The sequence below is a fragment of the Acromyrmex echinatior genome, chromosome 5, assembly GCF_024713525.1.
Source record: "Acromyrmex echinatior isolate Ae372 chromosome 5, ASM2471352v2, whole genome shotgun sequence".
Lineage (NCBI taxonomy): Eukaryota > Metazoa > Arthropoda > Insecta > Hymenoptera > Formicidae > Acromyrmex > Acromyrmex echinatior.
In genome coordinates, this window is record NC_141856.1 from 4,206,644 (window position 1) to 4,231,877 (window position 25,234).

The following is a 25,234-nucleotide window of genomic DNA, read 5'->3' on the forward strand; positions in this document are numbered from 1 at the left end:
CAGGAGAATATAGAATTTTTAGATTTATTATATCATGATCTATTTAAAAAAAATTGACATTTTCATGTTTTTTTTAATTTATCGTATAAAATGTAAATATTGTACTTATTTATTTATTTATTTATTATTAGTTATTCCCGCCATATTACCTATGATAATCGTTTTTGACCTCTTTTCTCAGCACGTAGCATTGCAATATGTATAAAGTATTATAAGGTTCGATAACTGACTTCAGAACAGGCTTTATTCAACATTAATACAAGAGGCGAGCTTAGGACTATGCTGCAAGTTCGGCTTATTACGAGAGTAGACTGACTCGATCAAAGTTAGAAGGAAATCTTTACTTCGTCTAAAGCGGTGGAGCTTCCTACAAATTTTAACCAATAATGTGAGATTTTCAAGTACCAAAAATGTACGTGATAGAGATAAAGGAAACTAAGATATGACGATGACTCTAAAATCCGTTTGGAGATGAGTCATAAAATATTTGTAAGATTGATTTTCAAAGGGGTCTTTAGAATAGATAAAAAAAGGTCCTCAGAAAGGAAAAACGATAGCAAATAAGAAGAATAGCCGGAAATAAGGTTGTTAGGAATATTCAGGAAAACATGTGTAGAAAACTTTATGTTAAAAACATGACTTAACAATTATGTGGCACGTAACACCTCTTACATATTCTCTGAACGTCTTGGTGCTAACATGTCTTATTTAACAGATTATCGTTAACATTACGTAAGTCTTTTTAATTAATCTGCCTTATGCAATAATTTAATAACTTATTCTGAACCTTTATTAAATTATAGATAATTTGAAATGTACGAGTTGAGTATTTTGTTAGATACGACAGACAACATTACAATCATATTATGAATAAATGTTAACGATACTATAATTTCACTGTATCACATCTTTCATATTTAATTATACGTGCGGAATTGGTTATCATTACACTGAGGAAGATCCAATTGAAAGGGTTGAAACATCTGTAATCTTTTTCAAGAATTAAATATACGAATTTACACGTCTAATTTGTGTTGGCTCACATTGGCTGATTTTACATTTATTGGATTAAGACTAAAAATTATATTAAAAAAAAAAAAAAATATATATATATATATATATATATACACGCACGCACGCACGCACGCACGCACGCACGCACGCACGCACGCACGCACGCACGCACGCACGCACGCACGCACGCACGCACGCACGCACGCACGCACGCACGCACGCACGCACGCACGCACGCACGCACGCACGCACGCACGCACGCACGCACGCACGCACGCACGCACGCACGCACGCACGCACGCACGCACGCACGCACGCACGCACGCACGCACGCACGCACGCACGCACGCACGCACGCACGCACGCACGCACGCACGCACGCACGCACGCACGCACGCACGCACGCACGCACGCACGCACGCACGCACGCACGCACGCACGCACGCACGCACGCACGCACGCACATATAATATTAATACGCATCAAGATTCAGCCAAAATCGTCTCTATTTATTTATTTGTACGAAGGCAAGTCAATAAGTTTTTAGTAAAACATACTTTTTTTTATCGATTCATTTTTATTTCTCATCATAGTCTCCTTTCAGCTTGATACACTTGCCAACGATTTCCAACTTTTCAAGTCGATTTTAATATGATTTGTCCAACCCTTCAAAATAAGCCTCTGTTTCTGCTGGTGAATCTTTTTCCTCCGAAACATTTCTTTAGGTTTGGAAACAGGAAATAGTCGCAGGGAGCTAAATTTGGCGAATATGCTGGATGGGGAAGGAATTCGTAGCGAAATTCGTTGAATTTGGCCATCGATGCCAGGCATGTGTGAACCCGTGCATTGTCTCGATGGAAGAGCACTTTCTTCTTCGCCAAATTGGGGACTTTTTTCTTTAAAATGTTGTTGAAACGATCCAATAAGGCTGCGTAGTAATCGCCATTGATCGTTTACTTCGACAGAATCGATATGAATTATACCGCGTGCATTCCAAAAATGGTGGCCATCACCTTTTCGGTCGACTTCACGATCTTCACCTTCTTCGAAGCTGGTTCACTCGGTGAAGTCCATTGTTTTGTTCCTTCGTCTGGGATGTGAAGGAATGGATCCATGTTTTGTCCACAGTAATGAATCGATGCAGAAATTCATCTGGATTACGTTGAACATCTCCAAACATTGTTTTGAATTACACAGTCGCGCTTATGGTGCACAGTAAGCAAACGCGGCATCCATCTTGCCGATAGCTTTTTCATATCCAATTGTTCGTGCAAAATTGAAATCACTGTGTCATGTGATATGTCTGTGGTCTCAACAAACTCGCGTACTTTCACTCGTCAATCAATCGAAATAATATCGTGGACTTTATCGATTATTTCTGGCGTAGCAGCCTCAATTGGATGTCCCGAACGAGGTGCATCACATGTGGATATACACGGTTAAATTCATTCACCCAATTGTATACAGTCGCAAACACTGGTGCAGATGTGCTATGAATATTATCCAACTTTGATTTCTTTCGGCGTTAAACCTTTCATATGTACATGTTTGATCACTGCACAAAACTTGTTTTTTTTTGCAAAAAATACAAAGGTTCACTTTAATCGTCTACAGAAATGAAACCACGCGAAATGAATTCCGCTTAAAATTTGACAGTAATCAACTGAAAGATGCTACTTGTCAAAAAGCAATGTGACATGACACTGCGAGTGCCCGCTGACAGATTTTCTAAGAACTTTTTGACTTGCCCTCATATCTTGTATACTATTTTTACCAACATGAGAAAATGCGGTGCCATAAAAAAAAAACTCAAAGAATTCTCAGAACTCTATGAGAAGAAAATAAACAATTTTTGTCACTTGCTGTTTTTTTGTAAAGTTGATAGTACCTACTTGAGTAAAAAATTATTGAAAAATCAATATTCGGCGATTTTTAGTAATTAATATCTTGTTAATTATTGCGAAAATTGTAAAATGGTACAGGACTTTTCGACTCAGTCCGCTCTACTCCTATGCAAGAGTTTTATCATTACTTATCAAATACCCTGTATAATGTAAAATGTAGAATACATCACTATAATAAAAAAAAAACATATTAGGTGTTGGAATTAATTCGTAGCGTTTTACAAGTGATGGGAAGTACTTTCATTAATGTATTTTTTAATGCTCATGTGAAATAAATAACATTCTTTCATTTAAAAACGCTACGAATTAATTCCAACACCTAATAGTTAATACGGTTATGTCAACGAATACGAATATATAATATGTATCGAGTATTATCGTGCATCTCGGATAATAATGAGGTATCCAGGTACCTGGATATCATTAGCTCTATTTTCTACCTCCAGCACTGTCATCAGCAATCCATTCTATAGCCTGTATTCATAGTCAATTCTTATATTTGAGGCTGTCTTAATGGCCATTCTACAATAAGCTATTAGTAATAAATTAAAAGTTAAGAGTTAGTTATAAACAGTTATAAGCAAGCCAGTAGTGACATAAGACAATAATAAGTGAGCAGTCAATGACTGAGATGGCCAAATTTAATCTCTTCCGATTAACTTATAATTACGTTATGATTGTGACTGACCAATCAAATAAATCCCATTTACGGAAGAGAATTGCAGACTTCATATAATCTGGAAAATTGTTGTGTTATTATATGTCATCAAGATCGAAGTAATTTATTGTGTACAAGTATGTTACAAATGGAATTTGTACATTTTGAAGAAACGGATGACATGGGGCTCATTAAGCTTGTTGAGGTTAATTATTGCCTGTATAATGAAAAAATACGAGAATTTAAGACTGATAAGAAATAAGTGTGGATTCAAATTGATGCTACTCTAATCAATAAAAAACCGGATAAGTATAATAATTTTAAAAAACATTGATACTACTTTAGACCTTGTTATCATTTCTTTTGCCTTTATATTAGATGAGTAAGCCTAAAAAAGATGAGAGCCTAAGAGCTCGGGGCTATGTAGTTTTGTCAATATAAAAAATACTATGAACAAGGGCGATCAGGATCGGGTGCAAGCCAGGATACCGAGGATTTCCAGTATTATGATGAAATGTCATTTCTTATCCCACATAGTTCACGGCAGTAAATATACAATATTATTTATTATTTACTTTTAAAGTTATATATATGCGTACGTGTACAAAACATTTCGAATTTTTTGTTATCAGAATCAAATACAAACATTTCGAATTTTTTGTTATCAGAACCAAATCAAACATGAAGCAGCCTGCATCATGTATTTCCAGTGATGAATCAAATAGATTCCAATTGTTATCAACAAACCTATAATTATACATTTACATATTACCTATATTTACATATTACCTATAATTATGGACAATACATGTATAGTTGTTCATGTATATCTGAAAATTATGTATACCAATTGAATTATTACGTATGTCTGAAAATAATTAGATAAAGTGAATAACAAATTATCTATTAAAATGAAATAAAAGTATAATACAATGTAGAACATTTTAAGATATAAAATAATAAAAAAAAGATAGTATAAACATGGAACATGCGAACTCAGTCTTGTCATTTACTTGAGAACTGCCATCCTTCTGATTGGCTGAAATGTAAACGATCTAGTATGATTTATTGTGGATACAAATTTCCTTAAGATTTATGACTTATAATTCTGACCACCAATGTCATGTGAATTCTGATTAATAGCTTATTAAATGACCATTAAGCAAGCTTAAGATGTCATAAGCTAATCAGAGAGTCATATTAGTTTCTTAAGATATTACTTAAAACGGTCTTAAAATAAGAACTGACTATGAATACCTATATGTCGATGGCTGAGAAACCAATAAAGCCGGCAAATAAAGTGAGGTAAGATTGATATTGCGTCTAAATTAGTAAGTTATTCTTTTCAGCGGATTCTTCCCAATTCGGAGTTCAAACCAGGCCCATTTTTTTGCGGAGTTGAGTTTTCGGAATCTCCTCTTAGGCCTGAATCAGACTATGTGTTGAAGATTGAGAATTAAAATTTGACCAATTAAAATAAAAGGAAATAACATTTTTTTTTCTTATTGTCAGATTTTAATTTTCAATCAATTTTTAATCTCAATTTTTAATAAGACGGAATCAGACTACGCATTGAAGATTGAGATTGAAGATTGAAAGATTGAAATTTGACCAGTTAAAACAATAGGAAGAGGAATAAAATCTTTTGTCAAATTCACTCATTGGTCAAATTTAGTCTTTCAACCTTCAATCTCAATATTCAATGCGTAGTCTGATTTCGATCTTAAGGCTATAGCAGACTATCGGCCTGCAGCCTCTGCAGGCTGACCCGATTTTGAGTGCCGAGTTGATTGATCACACTTGCCGATGTTTGCCACCGATTGATTCAATTGTATAGAAGAGTAAAATTAATAAAACGCGAGAGTATTTCTCTTGACTGAATGATTCTGATTGGCTGTTAAAATATTTCTTATCTTAACATTGCGCATGAATTTCTTCTTTCCTTCGCTTTTTTGCTTGCGATTTATAAGAATTCTCAGAGAGACAATGACAAAAACGTGATGGTATCGCACTTTTTTTCATTTCTTCCCGGCAACCTACTATCAATAAATCCGATGATTCAAATGTACTTGATATGAGAAAAGCATTAAATGGAGAAGCATTTTTTAAACTATTTTTATTTGGATTTTGCATAGCATTCTTACAATGAACAGATTGTGACTTCGCACAATCTAAGATTATTCAGGATCTTGATGCATTCTCGCTTAAAGCAGCATCTGCTCATGCTTTTTGATATTGGTCTTCCTTAGGAAGTCGCACTAATGCGTATCCTTCACCGGATTTATTGAAGTATCTATATACAACAAACGGTATTACATAAAAAATATATAAAATCAATATCTATCATAAGAAAATTACATTATTAATGAAACAGATATTTCTAACTTCCGTAATATTTATTTTTGACTACGAAATGACTATGAAATGTTTATTAATGAAATATTCATGACAATATACATTGCTTTTTTCATAATTTTACATAGAAGTGATAAATTAATTTACCAACAATAATCAAAATAGGCAAATGTTGAAAAATTCTTCATTTCTGTATCTGTATATTTTTTTTCAAAAGTAACCTTCGGTTAGAGGCAAATATAGTGTCTTCTATATTACACCACATAGTACTTTAACACAAGCTGCTCTAATTCACCCGGAGAAAGAGGCTAGAAATTTGTTATCAAGTTGCTCTAATGTATCTTTATATCTGTTAGATTAGAATAGATTATACGTAGGCTGCTGGAAAAGTTTCTGCAATCTAATACTTTCAGTGGCGTCAACGTTCTGCTACTATCATATCCGTAAAATTAGACGTTTTTAATCTATAATTCAGTTGACAGTTTATACCCAAGCCAACTAGTTTTGTTTGCATAGTATTTTAAAAGAAGAATTTATTTTGTGAGAAAATGGAAATTTCGCGTGAAAATTTTCGGGCAATGATTTTTTATATACATATTTTTTTTCATATTGTTTGCAGAAACTTTTTCAGCAGCCTACATAGTACATCTTCATGGAACACAGATATGCGATCCACCAGTCAATTAGAATCATTCACAGTCATGACGAGTTGGCGAGTCTCTTTTTATGGTTTCTAACAGATGTATCTCGGCTCGGGGCTCGCTATTATATTTTTTTGCTCTTATATTTTTGAAAGTTTGCCGACTTAGATTGAGCCTTGACACACATAGCCGTCCTGCGGTTTTGGACGACCTGTCTTAATCACGATTGCCAGGTCTCGAGTATTGTACGGCTGGGGCCCGAAGGTCCGTGCGCTGGAGATTCATATTCCAATTGGCGATCGGCCGATTGTTTCATTAAAAAAAAATGAGAGGAAAAGAAAAAGGTGCAGGATTTAATTCGTGTTTTGCGATCACTGTTACAGATTTTCTTTTTATTATTAATATTTGACCAACATAAAATATCAACAGTCATAGACCTTTTATTATTATTACAAGATACAGTACGAACACAATTACAAATCTTTTTATTATTCGTAAAATAAGATAAACTGCGAACATAATCACAGATTTTCTATTACTTTCCACGTAATTTAAATATTGTACCATACAGCGCGTTATACAAAATACAAAAAAAAAAACAATACGCTATCAACATCTTTAACACAACATTTGCGAAAACCAGCATCATACATCTATTTGTAGTAGTTTTTCTATCTCTTCTTTGGCTTTTCTTTTATACATTACACTTAGTAATAATAGTAAAAATATTTTAAAATAAACATTCTGAATGAAAAACCATAATAATCATATAATATATGATAACATCGTGGGCATCACTGGATATTGCAATTAATAAATATCCCACGCGAGCGAAATTTTTCCTGTCTGCTGGAGAACTGGAGATTGGTCTCGAAAATTGGAGTCCTGGCAACCGTGGTCCTGATGCACGTCCGTGCGACGTGATGACGCCGTAAACGCAGGCGCCCAGTGTCCGGGCAAGCGTCGTTATTTTCGCAGGCATTGTATCATTATTTTTTCTCTCATAAGACGTGATCTTGCCATATCAATCTCCGTTTACAATTTCGAAAACCATTAATAAAAAAAAAAGAAAAAGAAAAAGAAGGTGCCTCACCATTGCTGAGGATCAGTAGTCAGAGTCAACAATCGGATCGGCTTGCAAAGTCGATAGTCTGATATGGGCAAGAAGTTGATTTGGTGGCCAACTCTACCAATTCACCGATTTCAACCAAACTCGAGTCATCTATCTTTCAGACTCGCTTCTGATTCATCAACTACAGACTTCTTAGTCATTATAAAATTAGGATAAGAATGTTCATTTTAATCCAACTCTGACCCGACTCCAACCCGATTCGAAACCTTCACTTTCAACTTAGTCATTTAGTACATTAATGCACGGGGAAATTACAGGGCTATGAAATTATTGTAGCTGTGTCTTTAAAATATTTCATATTTTAGAAATGCAAGAACGACGCGGCTATCCTCCCAACTACTGGCACAATAAAAACTGCTCTCAGGTATCTCAACAACAGGTATTCCCTACCTGAGAGCATCTCGCAGCAAGTCAGCCTCACGCTACCTTGGAAGTTTGCTGTGGGAGATCACGGTCGGGTACTTGCTATTTTACAAGAGAATATCATTGAGATACGAAAGGCTAAAGATGAATATTCTTCCATAGTAGGAAAAGCATCTGGTAAATAATGTATTAATATATATTATCAGTACTATTAATATTTTTTGATTGATATTTTTCTATTTGATCTATGTGTAAAATGCTTAAGTATCACACGTAAAGGAATTTTAGTCGTAATTGTAGAGCAAATCGTAAGCAAATCGATCAATCACTTTATTAAAAGAACTATTTTATGTTTTAAAACGCTTGACCACGATTGATCGATAATGATTACACTAAAATTTTTTAAGTATGATGGCCTTTAATGTATTTTTTAGCTCCAAAGGATGCCTTTCCTCAGTGGCGTAAACTTGCGTGGAGTCCCGATGGAATGATCTTAGCACTGGTCTCTAGTAGCGGCTATACGTCTTTTTATAACGCACTAGGAAATAATATTTTTAATATAAGCCCGAAAACGATTTCACAGATTCCTCATATTCTTGAAGCTGGTGACGCTATAGCATCCATGTTGTTTCTCAAGCCAAGGATAACGAGTGAAAAATGGACCTATGAATTTATTTTAATTTCGTATAGCGGGTTGCTAAGATCTTATTATATTTCTACAGGTGGTTTCAGTGCAAATTATAATTTTTCTTTTGGCAATTTTTATAAAAACGGTGTTAACATTGTTGTTTATGATGAAAAACATCATTTATTTTATGTTGCTGGAAATATGTTAACACAAAAATTGACGGTAAATAAATAAATAAATATATGTATATGTATATGTAAATATGATATGTAATCTTTTAAATGTAAGTATATTTATATATTGTTTCAGTCTACTGCATCTGAATCTGGATTAACTTCGTGGCGACTCTTGAATGATTATCCATATTGCAAATTATCATTTACATTTGAAGATTCTGCTATCATTAATTCGCGATTTTCTATATGGAATTTAATTCCTATTTTTAGTTTTCAATCAGAATCAATTATATTTTCCATAAAAATTTCGCCAAATGGCGAGTTTCTGGTTTGTTTGCATATGGATGGTTCAGTTTCGCTGTGGAGTTTGCCAAACTTAATATTACAAAAAAAATGGAAGTTGTCTGAACAGCCAGAATATGATATATCTAATCCTTTAGGATTTACAAAATCTAAAAAATTTCCACCAGGATTTACGGAATTTCATCCAATAGATATCGGTTGGTGGAATGATCAGGTAAAATATCTGGTCATTAAAAATACAAATGACAATTTAGAATAAAGAATATGTATATAAAATAGAATTTATAATAATTGTAAAAATATAATACAGATTTAAGGGGGCTACTTTACAAAGAATATCTTCTATCCAGGTCAAAAAATAAGAAAAGCACAAACATCGTATAAAGAAGTTGCCTATCTTTTTGGTTAACAAGTGATTGCGTTTTCAATCCCATATTATAATGTTGCAATTAAGTATATTACAATATTGAGCAAATGAAAAAGATTTATATAAAACATTTTGTAATGAAACTTAAAAATCGTCAAGATATATCGAATGTTCTTAATCTTTATGTTTCATGTCTAAGAATAATGACTGAATTGTATGATGTTTGTGCTTTTCTCAGTTTTCGACTGGATAGAAGATATTCTTTGTTAATATATCAATTATGTATTTTCTGAAGATGGCTAAAAGCGATAGTCAAAACGTTCAAACTAACATCTTTTAATACACATTATACTAGTAATGATTATATAAGTGTAGATTGCGCACCTTTTACCGCGCTAACTCCAAAGTAGCCCCCTTAAATCTATATTATATTTTAAAAAATACAAAGTTAAATCATCTTTTAAGTAATGCTAATTTTTTACTATATAAATCAAGGATAAAAGGACATGAATCAGTTGTACTCATATTACAATAATGTATTATTTAAACGATTTCATCGTATTTATTATTATTTAATAAGCCGTTGTAAATTTGTAAAATATAATAAGCTATGTATGACTTTGAAGCATGTTAAGTTAACACAGGATGAATTTGTTTAAATAATACATTATTGTTGTATATAAGTACGACTGGCGTAACTCATTTCCCTTTTACCTTTGATTACAATTTTTAGTTAGCTAAATGTTACTAATATTCTATGTGTATGCATACGTGCGTGCGTGCATGCGTGCGTGCGTGCGTTTATATATACAAGGTGGCATGAATATACGGCCCCACTTGTCCTGAGCCGGTAGAACGGACTAAACTGAGTAGAAAAGTCCTCTACCATGTAATGCTCGCAATAATTAACGAGATATTAACGTCTCTAAAGATAGCCGAATCCGTCCGACCTACTATTGTCGAAGGTACGGCCCACCGCGCGCACGGCGCGCGGGCTGCAAGGAGCGAGAATGGCCTAGCAAGCGCACCTCGCCGTTCGAGCTTAGAGGTCCATGAGCCATGCGCTCGGTGATTATCTTCGATAATAGTAGGTTGGGCGGATGCGCATATTCGGCTATCTTAAACTTTAATATCTCGTTAATTATTGCGAGCATTGCAAAATAGTAGAGGACTTTTCTACTCAGTTTAATCCGCTCTATCTGCTCGGGACGAGTGGGATATATTCGTGCCACCCTGTGTATATATATATATATATATATATATATATATATATATGATACTATTTTTAAAAATATATTTTCTGTTGTAAGGCTATCATAATAGCTCGATATTCAGGCTCCACTTCTGTCTGCTCTATGTGGAACTTAAAAAATCTATTAGGTATTAGTCCAGAATTTCTAGCTGGACAACCACAAATATGTGAACTTGGTTTAGAAAAAGGATTTTTATGTTTAGATTGTGAAATTTTTATTACAAGTAAAAAACGAAGTCGAGAACCCAACGATGGTCATATGCCAGGTTTGTTTATAATATATATTTATCGTTTAGTATTCTATTTGCTCAATATAACTATCTTATATATAATATTATTATATTAGGTGTAGTAAAAAGAAATCCATTATTTTTCCAATAGATGGCTTTAGTAATCTCGTTTACGCGTGATACAGATTACTAAAGCCATCTATTGGAAAAATAATGAATTTCTTTTTACTACACCTAATATATTAGCCAGGGTTGGCAAGTAACGCATTACTTCGTTGATTATTATCTTATTATAATAACGATTTGATAATGACTTTGTGAATTTTTTATGATGGTAATGCTAACATCAGAGTTAGAAAAGTCAATCGTTGTAATGGATTGAAAAAGTCATTCGTTAATGAAAAAAATAATTCCTAATTTGTAACGCATTACTTTTTACTTGGTACTTATATTACTTTTTTCAGTAAGTAACGCGTATTGGTGATAAGTTATTTTTCAAAGTGACTTTTCTAACCTTAGCACAACCTTAGCGTTTAGTTAGTTAGCGTTAGCGTCATAAAAAATTGCACATTGTCATCAAATTGTTTACTATAAAAAGTAACGTTACCCTGATATTAGCTAATTATATATATATATATATATATATATATATATATATATATATGATCTCTTTTCATTAAGAATGTAGAAATTTATCATATGTATGTAGATAATAAAATCAATTTATTTCATTTTATAATAAATAGTTCTTTAATCTTATATAAAGAAGCATCATCTGAAAGTGAAAAAGACGATGATGAGTTGGAACCTGTTACTTTATTAAACTATACTACGAATTTGGTACAAAGCACGTTGTATTCAATAACCGATATTGAAAGATTTCAACCAAGAAGAAAGAAATCGAAAGTATTGCATCGAACTTATAGAATTTTAGGCTTAAAAAGCACTACTCCGGAAGAGCTATACTCTAGAAAAATAGACATTGAGGTATGTATATAAAGTTTTATTTAATTTGGTTGATTAACTTTTATTTATTAAATAACTAATAGGTTTTATTTTAGGAATACGAAGAAGCTTTAGCTTTAGCGAATACATATAATTTGGACACAGATCTTGTATACCAAACCCAGTGGAGAAAGTCAGAATTATCCTTGAATGCCATTGCAGAACATCTGAGTAAAATAAGCAAAAGATCTTGGGTTTTAAATGAATGTGTTGTACGTGTTCCTGATACTATGGAAGCTGCAAGGGAATTATTAAATTTCGGATTGAGAGGCGCAAATCTAGAAACTTTAGCAGCTATCGATATTTGTGATAATGACAAATTTGTAACTTCCGATATAGACGACGATTGGCAAACGCTAGATCAAATTACTGTAAGTTTAAGACAGGTAAGCAAAACTATATATGATAATATGTTTTATAAAATACATAGCATTACTTACATATTATAAGGAAAAATTGTACAAACTTAATTCAATTTAGAAATCGGTAATAGGTACAGAAAGTCAATGAAATGCTTGAAAAAATAGATATAAAAAATTTATCTGAGGCCCAGAAAGATTTAATTAAATATCGGAGGAAACTTCTAAATCATTTAGACAAATTGCTCACATATGAAATTATATTAGAGTCGCCACTCAAATACAAGAAAGAATTTTATGAAGAGTTTCGAAGGTTGTCACCTATTAAAAATGCGATTAGGTATTAATATAATAACATATTTTGTCACTGATGTATTAAATACAATATGTATTTTTCTTGTTACAAATATTTTTTAAATTACAGATTTGCCAAAGATAGTGATTATCGAGCCGTTGAAATTATGTTTACTTATTATGGAGAAATTTTATTGCCTCATTGGCTAGCAATTATCAGCTTTTTTCCAGAGACTTTGAATACATTAGATTACCAAAAATTGCTACCAGAATGCGATTCAGAAGGTCAATTATTTTTATTAGATCAACGTGAATTACGACAAAAAGATTGGTCAGAAAAATACGAGTTTAATGAAGTAATAAATTTCGATGATCGAGCAGAAATATTATATGAATTGGATCCTTCATTATTAATATATAGGTAAGAATACTTTGTATTGTACAGGGTGTCCCGATTTTAAATGACCAAACCTTGGGAATGTGTAGGGAATCGATAAGTTAAAAAAAAGTCTTTTAAAGATATACTCATTTTTGTTTTAGAAGAGCGCAAAAAAAAGGACAAAACAATGACTGCATTCAGCAGAAAAAGCAGCTTTGCAACTGTTGTAAAATTCTTAGATATGATTGATTTATATAATACATTTAGATCCAGTGAGGAACTAAGAGCAAGACCAATCATATTAAAGAATTTTACAACAGTTGCAAAACTGCTTTTTTTGTTGAACGCAGCCATAGTTTCCATTTTTGTACTTATTTATTACTTATTCATTTACACTTATTTATTCACGTTGTCACTTGCATAATATAGATATTGTTCAAAATGTTGGCCTTTTGCAGCAATGTACGCATTGCAGCTCGTGTTGCAAATTGATCTGGTCAACGTAATAATTTACCGATTCGGCACTCTGTCTGGAAATCGGCGCTCATACTCTCGCACTGCCTTTAAAGCATTGTCGTTGAAGTCGTACACGAAAATAATATTCCAAAAACAATATTTCGAAAATTACATTGTGTCTTTTTTGCGATTTTCTTCAAAATAAAGCAAAAACGAGCATATTTCTAAAGGACTTTTTTTCTTAGTTTATTGATTCCTTACACGTTCCTGAAGTGTGGTCATACAAATTCAGGACAGCATATGTTATCCGCATTTTCTTTAGTATTTATCATCAATTATTTTTCTTTTAGAAATACACAGCTTACACCAGATTTATTACAGAAATGGTATAGGACTCGTGCTTATGAAATTGAAAAGAATAGCTCTTTAGTAGATAATGCTTTGCAGTTAGTTAAAATTGGAAAGTCTCATAATATTGAAGGCTTGGAAGATTTGTTATTAGAATTGGAAACTTTAGATGATCTTGTGTACACAGTACATTTGGAGGATATGCCGTTAGATAAATTAGAGAAAATGAGCAACATGGAGAAGATAAAACTTTTGATGAGTACATCAAATGAAGTAAATTTTGTTGAAAATATAAAGAATCTTTTATTGCCTTTTATTAAACGAAGGCATCAATATTTGGTGCGTATAACAAAATTTAGGTCATTGAAATTATATGTATACGTATACATATAATTTTAGTGATCTAATATAAAATGATATTATTTTTATATGAATTTTACATAAATTTTTATATAAATTTTAGGGTGGAGATCTTCAGAAATTCTTACTAAGTGATTATCTAATCTGCTTAAGCAAAGATGATTTGACGTTTCCAGTTAAATTCTTTGAGTGTTTAAAACAGACGCAGGACATTGAAATAATTGAATTGATAGATGATGTTGTTACTTTAGCTTTAGATTGTATATATGCCTGTGATGATCTTGATATGCATGAAAAAGCTAAAGATATCCTAGATTCGATATCGAAAACTCATGAAAAAAGATCAAACGCAACACAAGAAGATGTATGTGATATGTCATTAGAAGAATGTGAAAGAGAACTTGATTGTGTTAGAATTTTAAGCAAATACAGTGTAAAAACAACGTTAAACTTTATACAAAAGAACAGAAACGATCCTGATGTTGCTAGATCATTGTTAATTCAAACGGCAACCAGTTTAAATAAAAGGTTGTGTTATATATATATATATATGTGTTTTATATATATATATATATATATATATGTGTTTTATATATATATACACACACACAGGGTTGGCCATATTCGACGGAAAGATGTTTTTTTTTCAATCATGGGAAAAAAACACATTTTTTACTGTTCATTTTAAAAATCATTTAATAGGGTTCAAGGTCTTTCCGTCGAATATGGCCAACCCTGTATATAAGCGTGTAATATTTATAAATTTTTAATGATTTTTACAATAGATATGAGGGATAATGTATTTATTATTTCAGTTTGATACCTCCAGATGAAAGAGAATGGGCGCAATTATTAAACGATATGTTAGAGATACATGGATTGATTTTTTCATGTATTGCTGTTGAAACCTGTTTCGAAATATGTGTTTCGGCCCGTTTACTTTCCAGAATTAAATGTATTATTCGTAATTGTGTCACCTTAATAGAAACGAAGAAAAATGAAAAATCTTTGTTAAAAGTATCCTATGAGAAAGCGGTTGATCTTATATTAATAGCGTCCAAAGAATATTTTAATGGTTCAAGAACGCTTACCGATCCACATATGGAATTAGCTAAGTAAGTATCTTTTGTTAACATAATGGTAATTACATATATACAGGGTGCGTCACCAAAATCCGGACAAAATTTAAATTTAAATTTTCCGCTATATTGCGCTTCCGCCAGAGATTGTTGTTGGCGTCCGAGAAAGCCTGATGCTTCTAGTAAACAATCATATTCTCAAAATGGCCGCGTTGAAACCAAGTGCGGAATACAACCGAAGAGCCGATCATCGAAGACCTTCGCGCTGGGTGCTCAGCAACGAAAATAATTCTTTGGATACTCGAAATCAATCGTTTATGATATACGCTGTGGCAAAATATACGGCTTTAAAACAGTTCAATAAAGATTCCAGTATGCTAGCAAGGAAGAGTCACTTGAAAGAACGCAACGCAATCGTTGAAAGGGTTCAAGCGTTGATTTCGGATGACTCAGAACAATCGTTGCGAAAATTAGCATCGATTATTGATGTAAGCGAGCCAATGCGTCGAATTGCCGAGGAGGACCTTCGTACATATTAAAGATACGACAGGTGCTCTCTGAGGCTGCCAGAATAAGCCAAGTTGCTTTGCCTTCCATTATGGCCTCCCAATAGTTCAGATTTAAATCTCTTGGATTATTACGTATGGAGCATAATTGAAAGAGTCACAAACAAGTTTCGACATCCCAATGTGACGTCATTAAGGACCGCTATAGAGACAGCATTCGTCGGCATGGACAGACGCTACATTACAGCGTGCATACGAACGCTTCAGATCGAGAATAGAGATCGTCATTCAAACTAATGAAGGATATATCGAATAATTGTGCTCTACAGGGATCCCCCAAGTGCTATATAAAAAGATTTTTTGTAATATTTTAATTTTTCTTTAAAAACATTTTGTTTAAAGAAATTATTCGATTTGTCCGGATTTTGGTGACGCATCCTGTATAATAACTTGTTCTGAAATATAATTTATGTAAATAATTGTTCTAGAACTTGCTTGGATCTTATTGAAGATGATAACATAAACATTAAAGAAGAATATGATCTTATTAAATCGCTTCAAATACTGAATGAATTTAATATCGATATATTACCTCTTCAAGTTAGATTAATGATAGATAGATTAAACTTAATTGAACGCTGTTTAAATAATCAAAAAGATGCTTATAAAAATCAACAAAGATTATTAATGTTAGCAACTTATTTACGAATCGAAGGAAATAATAGTAGAGTCCGTGAAGGAAAAATTTCAGAACTAATAGCTAAAAAGGCATTTGAGGTGAGATATAGCTATCTTATCTACGTTTTCTTAATCCAATTTTAAGAGTTTTCTTTGAAAACTAAAACGTAAAGATTGGTATAATATATATCATTATAATATATATCATTATTATATTTCTTATTCCACAGACTGAAGATTATAGTACATGTGCTACAATATGTATGCAGTTAACAGAAAATAATTATCTTCCTGCTTGGGAAATTTGTTTAAATTTGGGACGTTGTGATAATTATCAAGATTTAAAAATTAGACAAAAGTGTCTATGGTTTGCTGTAAATAATGGTCCTAGTGATATATTAGGTAATGTTTTAGAACATATGTATTTGTTAGAAATACAAATGCTACATAAGAATTTGGAATTGTGGATGCCCGTTGCGGAATTTGAAAATTTAAAAGATGAAGAAAGTGATACAAGCGAAGATGATTTTACAGATGCTATGACAACGGTAACAAAAATTACTTTAATGACCGATATTAATTTTAATACTTTTGTCATATATGTATAACGCGAGATATAAAAAATATATATTATGTAATTTATAGCCGCAGATAGAAACGAAAGAATTTGTTCCAAAAATGTTGGAAACTTCAACAGGAATTGTAAAAAATTCAGCTAACATCATGAAAGAATCTACATTTAGTTTAATAAGAAATATCAGTAATACTAATTTTTGGAAGTCTAGATTGAATCTTAACTTTAAAAATGAATTAGAAACTAATGCACAATATGAATTTGAAGTGGAAAACAAGAAAGACACCGATCTTCAAAGTTTTCCATGCTTTTATGAATCCTTACACGAACTATATAAGATAAGTGTTAATGAGATGAGTTACAATAAGTATTCTATGACAAACGTAGAAAATTCAAAATTAAAATGTTGTCAAGCGCTTTTAAGAATAACCATATTGAGTGAATCCTCTTGTTATGGGCTAGAAATAAGTGACATTAATCATTGTAAGTATCATATTATTAAAAATATATTTAACAAAAATTTAATAAATGAGTTACATTTATATAACGAAAATTATAAAATTATTTTATTAATTTCAGTGCTTTTAGAATGCGCAAAACACACTATGTCAAACGATTGGTTACTTAGTATGGCGTATCTATTGAGTTTAAATAGAGATCGTATCTTAGATGCTCAAACAATCTTTATAGATTTTCCACAAACTGAATTGTATATACAGACTGCGCTCTATTACTATTCATTAGAATTGTATAAGAAATTATACACTAATTGTGAAAAGTTATATTTATACAGCCCATTAGATTTAGTGAAAATTATGCTAGTTGCAGCACAAAAGTCTGAAGAATGTGATATTGTTAAAACATTACAATATTGGCAAAGTCATCTACTCGGTGAAGCACATATTACTAGTATGAAAGAAGTGAAAGTAAAAGATATAAATACATTAGAATTGAGACAAATTACTATCCATGTACATTCTGAAGAAACTGTGAAAATCTCAAAATCCATTAATGAAGAACGAGTCTCAGAATGTGTCGATGTTACTAATATTCCATCAAATTCTAAGGCGAATGAAGATCTGAAAATAGTTATCTCAGATGATATTGAGGCCGTAGAATGGACGGATGATTGGGGTGATTTTTCCGATAATAGCATGGAAGCAAATAACGAGAAGAAGGATAAAATTAAATCCAAAGAAATTTTACAAGAAGAAACCGTTCTTTCTCTTGATTCTCTTGATTGCATCATTGCCGAGTGTGAGACAGAGGAAGATCGATTTAAGCTATTTAAGAAACGGTTCAATCAAATCAATAATTTAGAGCAATATCAGGAAGTAAAAAAAATAATATCGCAGTGGCCGAAATTTAATATGCCAGATCATATCACAATAGATAATCATCCAGTTTTAAAAATGATGAAAGTGATAATTGCGCTTATAGAACCGAATACAGCTGATTTTGAAAAAATAATATTAGAAGAGCATGAGAAACTCATTGAATTATTAGCATCTAAGGAGGTATTGTAATAAATTGCATTATTTCCTTTTTTATAGATAATTAAATATATTGTACTTATTTTTAAATATATTTTATAATATAGATTCTCAAACAGTTTTTGAAACTTGAACGAAATCATATTAGCTTTGTACAAAGCCTTTACATAAGATTATGCTCTCAGGACGTCTTGATGCATAAAGAAGCAGTAATTCTTATTAAAGAACAACAGGTCATTGTCGTCTGTCTATTTGCCTACAAAAAGTTAATTCTTAAAATATATATATATGTATATAATTTTTTTTTTCAGACTGTTTTGTTACCACCATTAATACTGGAGAAACTTTTCCGAAATGATTTAACAGCATTGTTTAGACCAAATCACATTGTATACAAACAGATTATCGAATATGTCTTTGTAAATGAATCTTTAACCGGCATTGAGGAAAATGCAAAAATACTTGTAAATGAGTTAAAAAAACAGAAATATATACTAGAGGCTTTGCATATTATAAAATTAATGGAGAGAATATCACCGGTCTTATGCACATTTGATACTTGTTTTCAATTATTAATACAGGAATGAATCCCGAATGTAAAAAATAACTGTGATGTATGTTGAATATAAAGGGAGATTACAGAAAGATATTTGTTACAAGTAATCTCTCTGTTTTATATAAAAATGTTTAAAAGATATACATGCGATATGGAATTTAAAGTTGCCTCAGTTACAAAGTTTATTATATTTCATCGTAATAAGGAAAAAACGTAAGAAAGACTGAAACAATTTTAAATCCTTTCGCGAAGCTTTCTATGACTATATTTTGAAAGATTTATGTATCTTTTGTGTGTATGTGTGTGTGTGTGTGTGTGTGTGTGTGTGTATATATATATATATATATATATATATATATATACATATATGAAAGAATTTATTTGTAAATATGTATAATTACAAATTGCGTTGTAAGGAATAAAAATCAATTTGATGAAGAAATTCAGATAGTGTCTAACTAATGTATACTCATGTCTTATCAATCCTTTTGTGAAAAAATAGGTTAGCCTTATCCAAATCAAAGGGAATAAGCTCTCTCGATTCAATGTATCTCAAAGGTAAGTGTAATAACTGGGTAAAAACTATAGTCCGACTGAAATTTCGGCTTCGATTTCAGTTAGTTTCAGTAAAAAAATCAGAGTTTTCGGTCGAGAATTAAGAGAAAAATTAAGAGAAAATTTCGGTAAGTAAACCGAAAATGTATAAATTGCAATGCGTTGGCGAGCATTCAAAAAACCACATGTTATTGTCGGCCGATTGTTGCAAATCACGCCAGCGCTATTTCTTCTTTTTTTTTGTTCTTTTTTACTCGCCAAGTCATATGTCTAGTGCTTGAAGTTTCTTATAATTTAAGGAATAAGACATTAATAAAATCTTATTTTTTAAAAAGTATATATAAATTACATATAATATAATATAATACATATATATAAGTATACATAAATTTCACATATTTTGACATTTTGACAATGACTCTCTGAAAATCATGTGATGTTTGTAAGATTTATCCAATTTCGGTTTCGTTTTCGATTTCGGTCGAAATTGAATAAAAACTGAATATTCGTTTTTAGTTTCAGCCGGAGATAAAAAGTGGTTTCGGTTGGACTCTAGTAATAATTCCGCAAATGATATCTCCGTTGGTTTTATCAACTATGATAAGATTGAATCATTTAATCACCGCGATACGTTATATCGTGCTGCATCGTGTTGTATGCTCAATTACCACTGATGTAAATATCATTGCGCGTTTGTACCCTCCAGTTGTACTGAATGTCAACGATGATTGAGCGTGGACTACGCTCCCCGCACACATAATCGCTTGTCTAGCTTAGCAAACTGTTCCGTTCATGTGAGAATTTAGTTTGCCGCTTCCTTTGGTTGAATAAACACGTCCTTTAGTCGGGTGAGTCGATATATTTACACATATGTCTGCGGCCGCAAATATCCGTTTGCTTATTGCGGATGTTATTTATAAATGTGTATCTTTGTATTTAAAATACTTAAAATTTCTTATTATCTTGTGTTTAAAATATTTAAAATTTCTTATTATCTTTGTTGAACCTACTGAACACAACAGTAAATGCTTTCTTTTACTTTAATTTGTAAAAAATATGTAACAAATTTATTTATATATTACTTCTTTGAAATAAATTATTCATTTGTTTTCGATGTTGAAAATTATGTTTATATGTGTTTCGCGTGTACTAAATATGTTTTAAATAAAATTAAAGTAATAATACAATCCAATTACCATTTGTTAAGAAATGAATATTAAACAGCCTTTGTTATCGCAATATCAAGTTTTGATATAATTTTTATCAATTACAATTTATTTTTTATTTGCTGGTGTTCCCAATCAATTAATAAATTGTTCTCAACATTTCTACACTAATATACAAAAATTCTATAGCTGTAGTTTATATTTGTACAGTTTAACAATTAATCAACCGAAGAACAAAGAAGATATTCCAGCTACGGCTTTGTTCGCTGTTCCAAACGCCCTTCCTCTCGTTCTCTTCACTGTGCAGGGAACGTACATTTCTTTTTTCATCGACCCGGCTTCCCCCTTAATAACTCGGCTATTTTTGCGTCGTGCATCGCGACAGTATGGAGTACAATGATACGCTGCTCATCCCAGGTCAGCATATACGCCCGCCCGTGACCGAGGAGACGGCGGTCGCACTGCTAGAGCGACTCTACGGTATGAAAGCGACGAGCGTGCGCGAACTGAACTCTTACGACGATCGCAATTACCACATGATTTGTGATGGGACGACTGTGAATCCACGCATAATCAGCCCAGAGAAGGCCGGCTATGTCCTTAAAGTGATCAACTTCTTGGATTCTCGCAAGACCGATGTGATAGAAGCACAAACAGAATTAATGATTTTCCTCAATCAGCGAAATGTCTGCTGTCCGTTACCGATTAAGAATATGAACGGCGCGTACTTTTCTTTAGAGACTCTGAAGAACGAGAATACCATGGAGAAGTATGCCGTGAGACTGTTGGTCTATTGTCCCGGTGAATTATTGTACCATGTAAAAATAACCGACGAATTATTGTGCAAGGTCGGCAGCTTCACCGCGAGAATCGATGAGATACTCATGGGCTTCAATCATCCCGCCTTCGACGATCACAAATCATTGTGGATGTTGACTTCAATGCCGCGAGTGCAGCAATTCATGTATGCGATCAAGAGTTCGTTGGATAAGCAGTTGGTGCACGACGTGATCGTAAGTTTCCAGAGGGAAGTATTGTCAATCACAGACCAGCTGGAACAAACGATCATACATGGTGATCTAAATGAGCACAACATCCTTGTGAGTCCCGACGGTAAAGACATTGTCGCTGTGATTGATTTCGGTGATTGTCACAGGACTTGTTGTATTTTTGAGCTAGCGGTAGTTCTTTGCTACATGATTCTACAAACAGCCGATGTAGAAATGGGTAGATACGTTGTGGAGGGTTACGAAAAGATCAAGAAACTGACCGACGTGGAGAAGAAGATTCTTAAAATCAGCGTATGCGCCAGAATATGTCAGAGTTTGATAATGGGCGCTTACTCGCACTTGCACGATCCCGAAAATCAGTATTTGCTGACCACACAGAAAACTGGATGGATGTTACTAAAGAGATTGTGGCCCATGAATCGAGAAGATGTGATGCAAGCTTGGGGATTGACTGTTTCCTAAACGTAATAATATTGATCAGTTTGTCGAATTAACAAATTAAATGCTTAATTAAGGAATTAATTAAGGAACTAAAATTATTTACTGCTTTGGTTATACATTTTTCTATAAATATTTGAATGTATTTAATGATTACCTATTGGAAATAATTATGCAAAATTGTAATTATTAGATTGAATCGGTGGAAACAGAGGTGTTGAACTCAGAATAATTTATTTTAGTATTACATTTGATATCTACTGATTTCTAAATGTTATTAATCGGTAATAGAGTATTATTGATCATTTTCAATTGCAATAATTTATTACATTTATATATATATAAAATGAAAATGATCTACTGATCTTATCAATTTGACCTTGGGTGGCGCCAAAGTTAAATCAAGGTCAAATCGATTTTTTTAAACAAAACATCCTATTTTTTATTTTATTTTTTATTTTAGAATCTAATAGCTGATGTCAGGAACTTTTCAAAACACTATAGTAAAGCCTCTTTTTAATCAGTATTTTTCAAATTGAGACTTGAAAGTTATAGAACTGCCGGCATTAGCATAGGTATTACCTAAGGTAATCATATTCCTTTTAATAATGCGTGATGATGTATGTATATATATATATATATATATATATATATATATATATATATGTATATATATGTAAAAGATGTGCGTGCGTGCGTGCGTGCGTGAGTGCGTGTACAGGGTGGCACGAAGACGGTCTCACTCGTCCCGAGCAGGTAGAGTGGACTAAACTAAATAGAAAAGTCCTCTACCATTTTGTAATGCTCGCAATAATTAACGAGATATTACGAGATATTATATACGTTTAAAGATAGCCGAATATGCGCGTCCGCCCAACTTACTATTGTCGAAGATACGGCTTACTGAGCGTACGACGCGCGGGCCGCGAGGAGAGAATGGCCTAGCAGGCGCGCCGTTCGAGAGGCTCGCGACGGTAAGCCGCGCTCCTCACGGCTCGCGCGCTTGGTGGGCCATACTTTCAGCAATAATAGGTCGGGAGGTCGTGCGTATTCGGCTATCTTTAAACGTTAATATCTCGTTAATTATTGCGAGCATTACAAAATGGTAGAAGACTTTTCTACTCAGTTTAGTCCACTCTACCTGCTCGGGACGAGTGGGGCCGTATATTCATGCCACCCTGTTTACATAAAAGAATATCTAAGAAGAGTTGTGTATTCATTTATGTTTTATTTTTTATATTGAAACTGTCATAAACAAAACTTTTGAAAAGAAAGCTATTGTACAAGTAATGCTTTTCAAAAGCTGCAGTCTCTTGATTTCATAACTATTGTATATTTAAATTTATTCTCAATTATGTTTTTTTTTCATTAAAACATTTCGTCTAATTTATTAAGTCAATTACGAGAGCAATAATTCTACAACATTTTAAATTACATACATAAATGTAAAATGTAGTAAAAATACAACAGAAATAAAAAAAAGAAAGATATTTTTCAATGATTATTTATTTGTTCAAATGATGCCTCTTAACTTTTGTTATTAACGAATGTTACAGTCAATGGCCAGCATCCACAATTTTTGTATACAGGGTGTCCCAGAATGATCGCCAAATATTTCATATGCTGATAGAATGGATTAAACTAAGTTGAAAAGTCCTGTACCATTTTGTAATAATAATTTTTATAATAGTTAACTGGATATTAATTACTAAAAATCACCGAATATTGGTTTTCAATAATTTTTTACTCAAGTATTATCAACAACAGAAAAATAGTAAGAGACAAAAATTGTTTATTTTCTTTTCATAGAGTTCTAAGAATGTTTTTAGAATTTTTTATCAACATTTTAGTATTGCATTTTCTTATATATTGGCAACTATTTTTACCAACATGAGGAAATGTGATATTAAGAAATTTTATAAAAATTCTCAGTCTTCTCTATGAGAAGAAAATAAACAATTTTTATCATTTGCTATTTTTCTGTAAAGTTGATAGTACTTGAGTAAAAAATTATTCAAAATGTTCGGCGATTTTTAGTAATTAATATCTTGTTAACTATTGCGAAAATTGCAAAATGCTATAAGATTTTTTGACTCAGTTTAATCCGCTTTACCAGCATACGAAATATAGCGGTTATTCTGGAATACCTTGTATATTTCAAATCGTCTTAAATCTTAGCGGGATCTCATTAAGCGACCGAAAAAATAGTAGTTTTTCGTAATTTTTTCAAAAGGAAGATTAATATTTATCATTTTAAAACTTTTTGTACGTTTTAATGTAACTATTGTAGAATACGTACAAATTTTTATGTGAAAAAAATATAAATAAAAGTATAAACATTTAGTTTGTGTAGCGCCTCACTACAACGTCAAGATTTTGTACATCCTATCTGTACTAGGGAGTTTGCATAATTTTTGAAAAATATTGCATTTTATATTGGGTCATCTAAAAAATATCCGCGATACTTTGTCACTAGATATATGACCATCAACACACATCTAGTGACAAAAACCGCGGATACTTTTTTTAGATGACTCAATAATTTATATATATATATATATATATATATATATATATATATATATATATATAATATATCTTTAATTTTATCTGTAATTTTTAATATCTTTAACATTAAATAATAATTTTAACACAAATTGTGTAAGAAAATAAATAAAGAATTGCATTATTTGAAATGCTGAAGACGGTCCGGATACAAGCCCTCCCGAACGTGCTGTGACGTCACACTGCAACAACAAAAGCATAATTATTCAGTAAGAAATTAACTTATTTTAAAAATGAGCAAAGGAAACACGTACAAAACGTGTTTTGTACCTTTGTATAAAAGCACAACTAAAACATCGGAAAAATTATTCTTTTATGTGCCTCAAGCTAAAAATATGAGAAAAAAGTGATTTAAAAGTGCACATCGTATTAATGAATCAAGAAAATGGA

General features: G+C 32.2%; 2 protein-coding genes and 1 long non-coding RNA gene across 6 annotated transcripts in view; all 3 read left to right on the plus strand.

The window, feature by feature from the left end:
- The window catches only part of LOC105153728 (NBAS subunit of NRZ tethering complex), a 50,967-nt gene extending 31,415 nt beyond the window's left edge, over positions 1-19,552 (plus strand). For 2 of the 4 annotated variants that reach the window (XM_087406738.1, XM_087406736.1), the window contains 17 exons: positions 8,010-8,244; positions 8,502-8,917; positions 9,005-9,388; positions 10,852-11,059; positions 11,790-12,010; positions 12,085-12,414; positions 12,522-12,727; positions 12,812-13,102; positions 13,867-14,203; positions 14,328-14,752; positions 15,040-15,339; positions 16,298-16,586; positions 16,718-17,035; positions 17,133-17,544; positions 17,641-18,578; positions 18,662-18,787; positions 18,866-19,552. In XM_087406738.1, coding sequence (XP_087262864.1) covers positions 8,010-8,244; positions 8,502-8,917; positions 9,005-9,388; positions 10,852-11,059; positions 11,790-12,010; positions 12,085-12,414; positions 12,522-12,727; positions 12,812-13,102; positions 13,867-14,203; positions 14,328-14,752; positions 15,040-15,339; positions 16,298-16,586; positions 16,718-17,035; positions 17,133-17,544; positions 17,641-18,578; positions 18,662-18,787; positions 18,866-19,141 — 5,712 coding nt within the window. In that variant the 3' untranslated portion in view covers positions 19,142-19,552. The remainder of the gene's footprint in view (positions 1-8,009; positions 8,245-8,501; positions 8,918-9,004; positions 9,389-10,851; positions 11,060-11,789; positions 12,011-12,084; positions 12,415-12,521; positions 12,728-12,811; positions 13,103-13,866; positions 14,204-14,327; positions 14,753-15,039; positions 15,340-16,297; positions 16,587-16,717; positions 17,036-17,132; positions 17,545-17,640; positions 18,579-18,661; positions 18,788-18,865) is intronic. The other 2 variants (XM_087406739.1, XM_087406737.1) reach the window with 2 other exon arrangements.
- On the plus strand, positions 1,399-7,174 carry LOC147909730 (uncharacterized). The gene is made up of 2 exons (XR_015545274.1): positions 1,399-4,122; positions 4,245-7,174. It is a non-coding gene; the product is annotated as an uncharacterized LOC147909730 (long non-coding RNA).
- A 422-nt stretch (positions 19,553-19,974) lies between the features above and the next one.
- LOC105153719 (hydroxylysine kinase) lies at positions 19,975-23,765 on the plus strand. The gene is made up of 2 exons (XM_011068733.2): positions 19,975-20,513; positions 21,042-23,765. The coding sequence occupies exon 2, from the start codon at positions 21,218-21,220 to the stop codon at positions 22,301-22,303; it is 1,086 nt and encodes a 361-aa protein (XP_011067035.1). The 5' UTR covers positions 19,975-20,513; positions 21,042-21,217; the 3' UTR covers positions 22,304-23,765.
- The last annotated feature ends 1,469 nt before the right edge of the window (positions 23,766-25,234 follow it).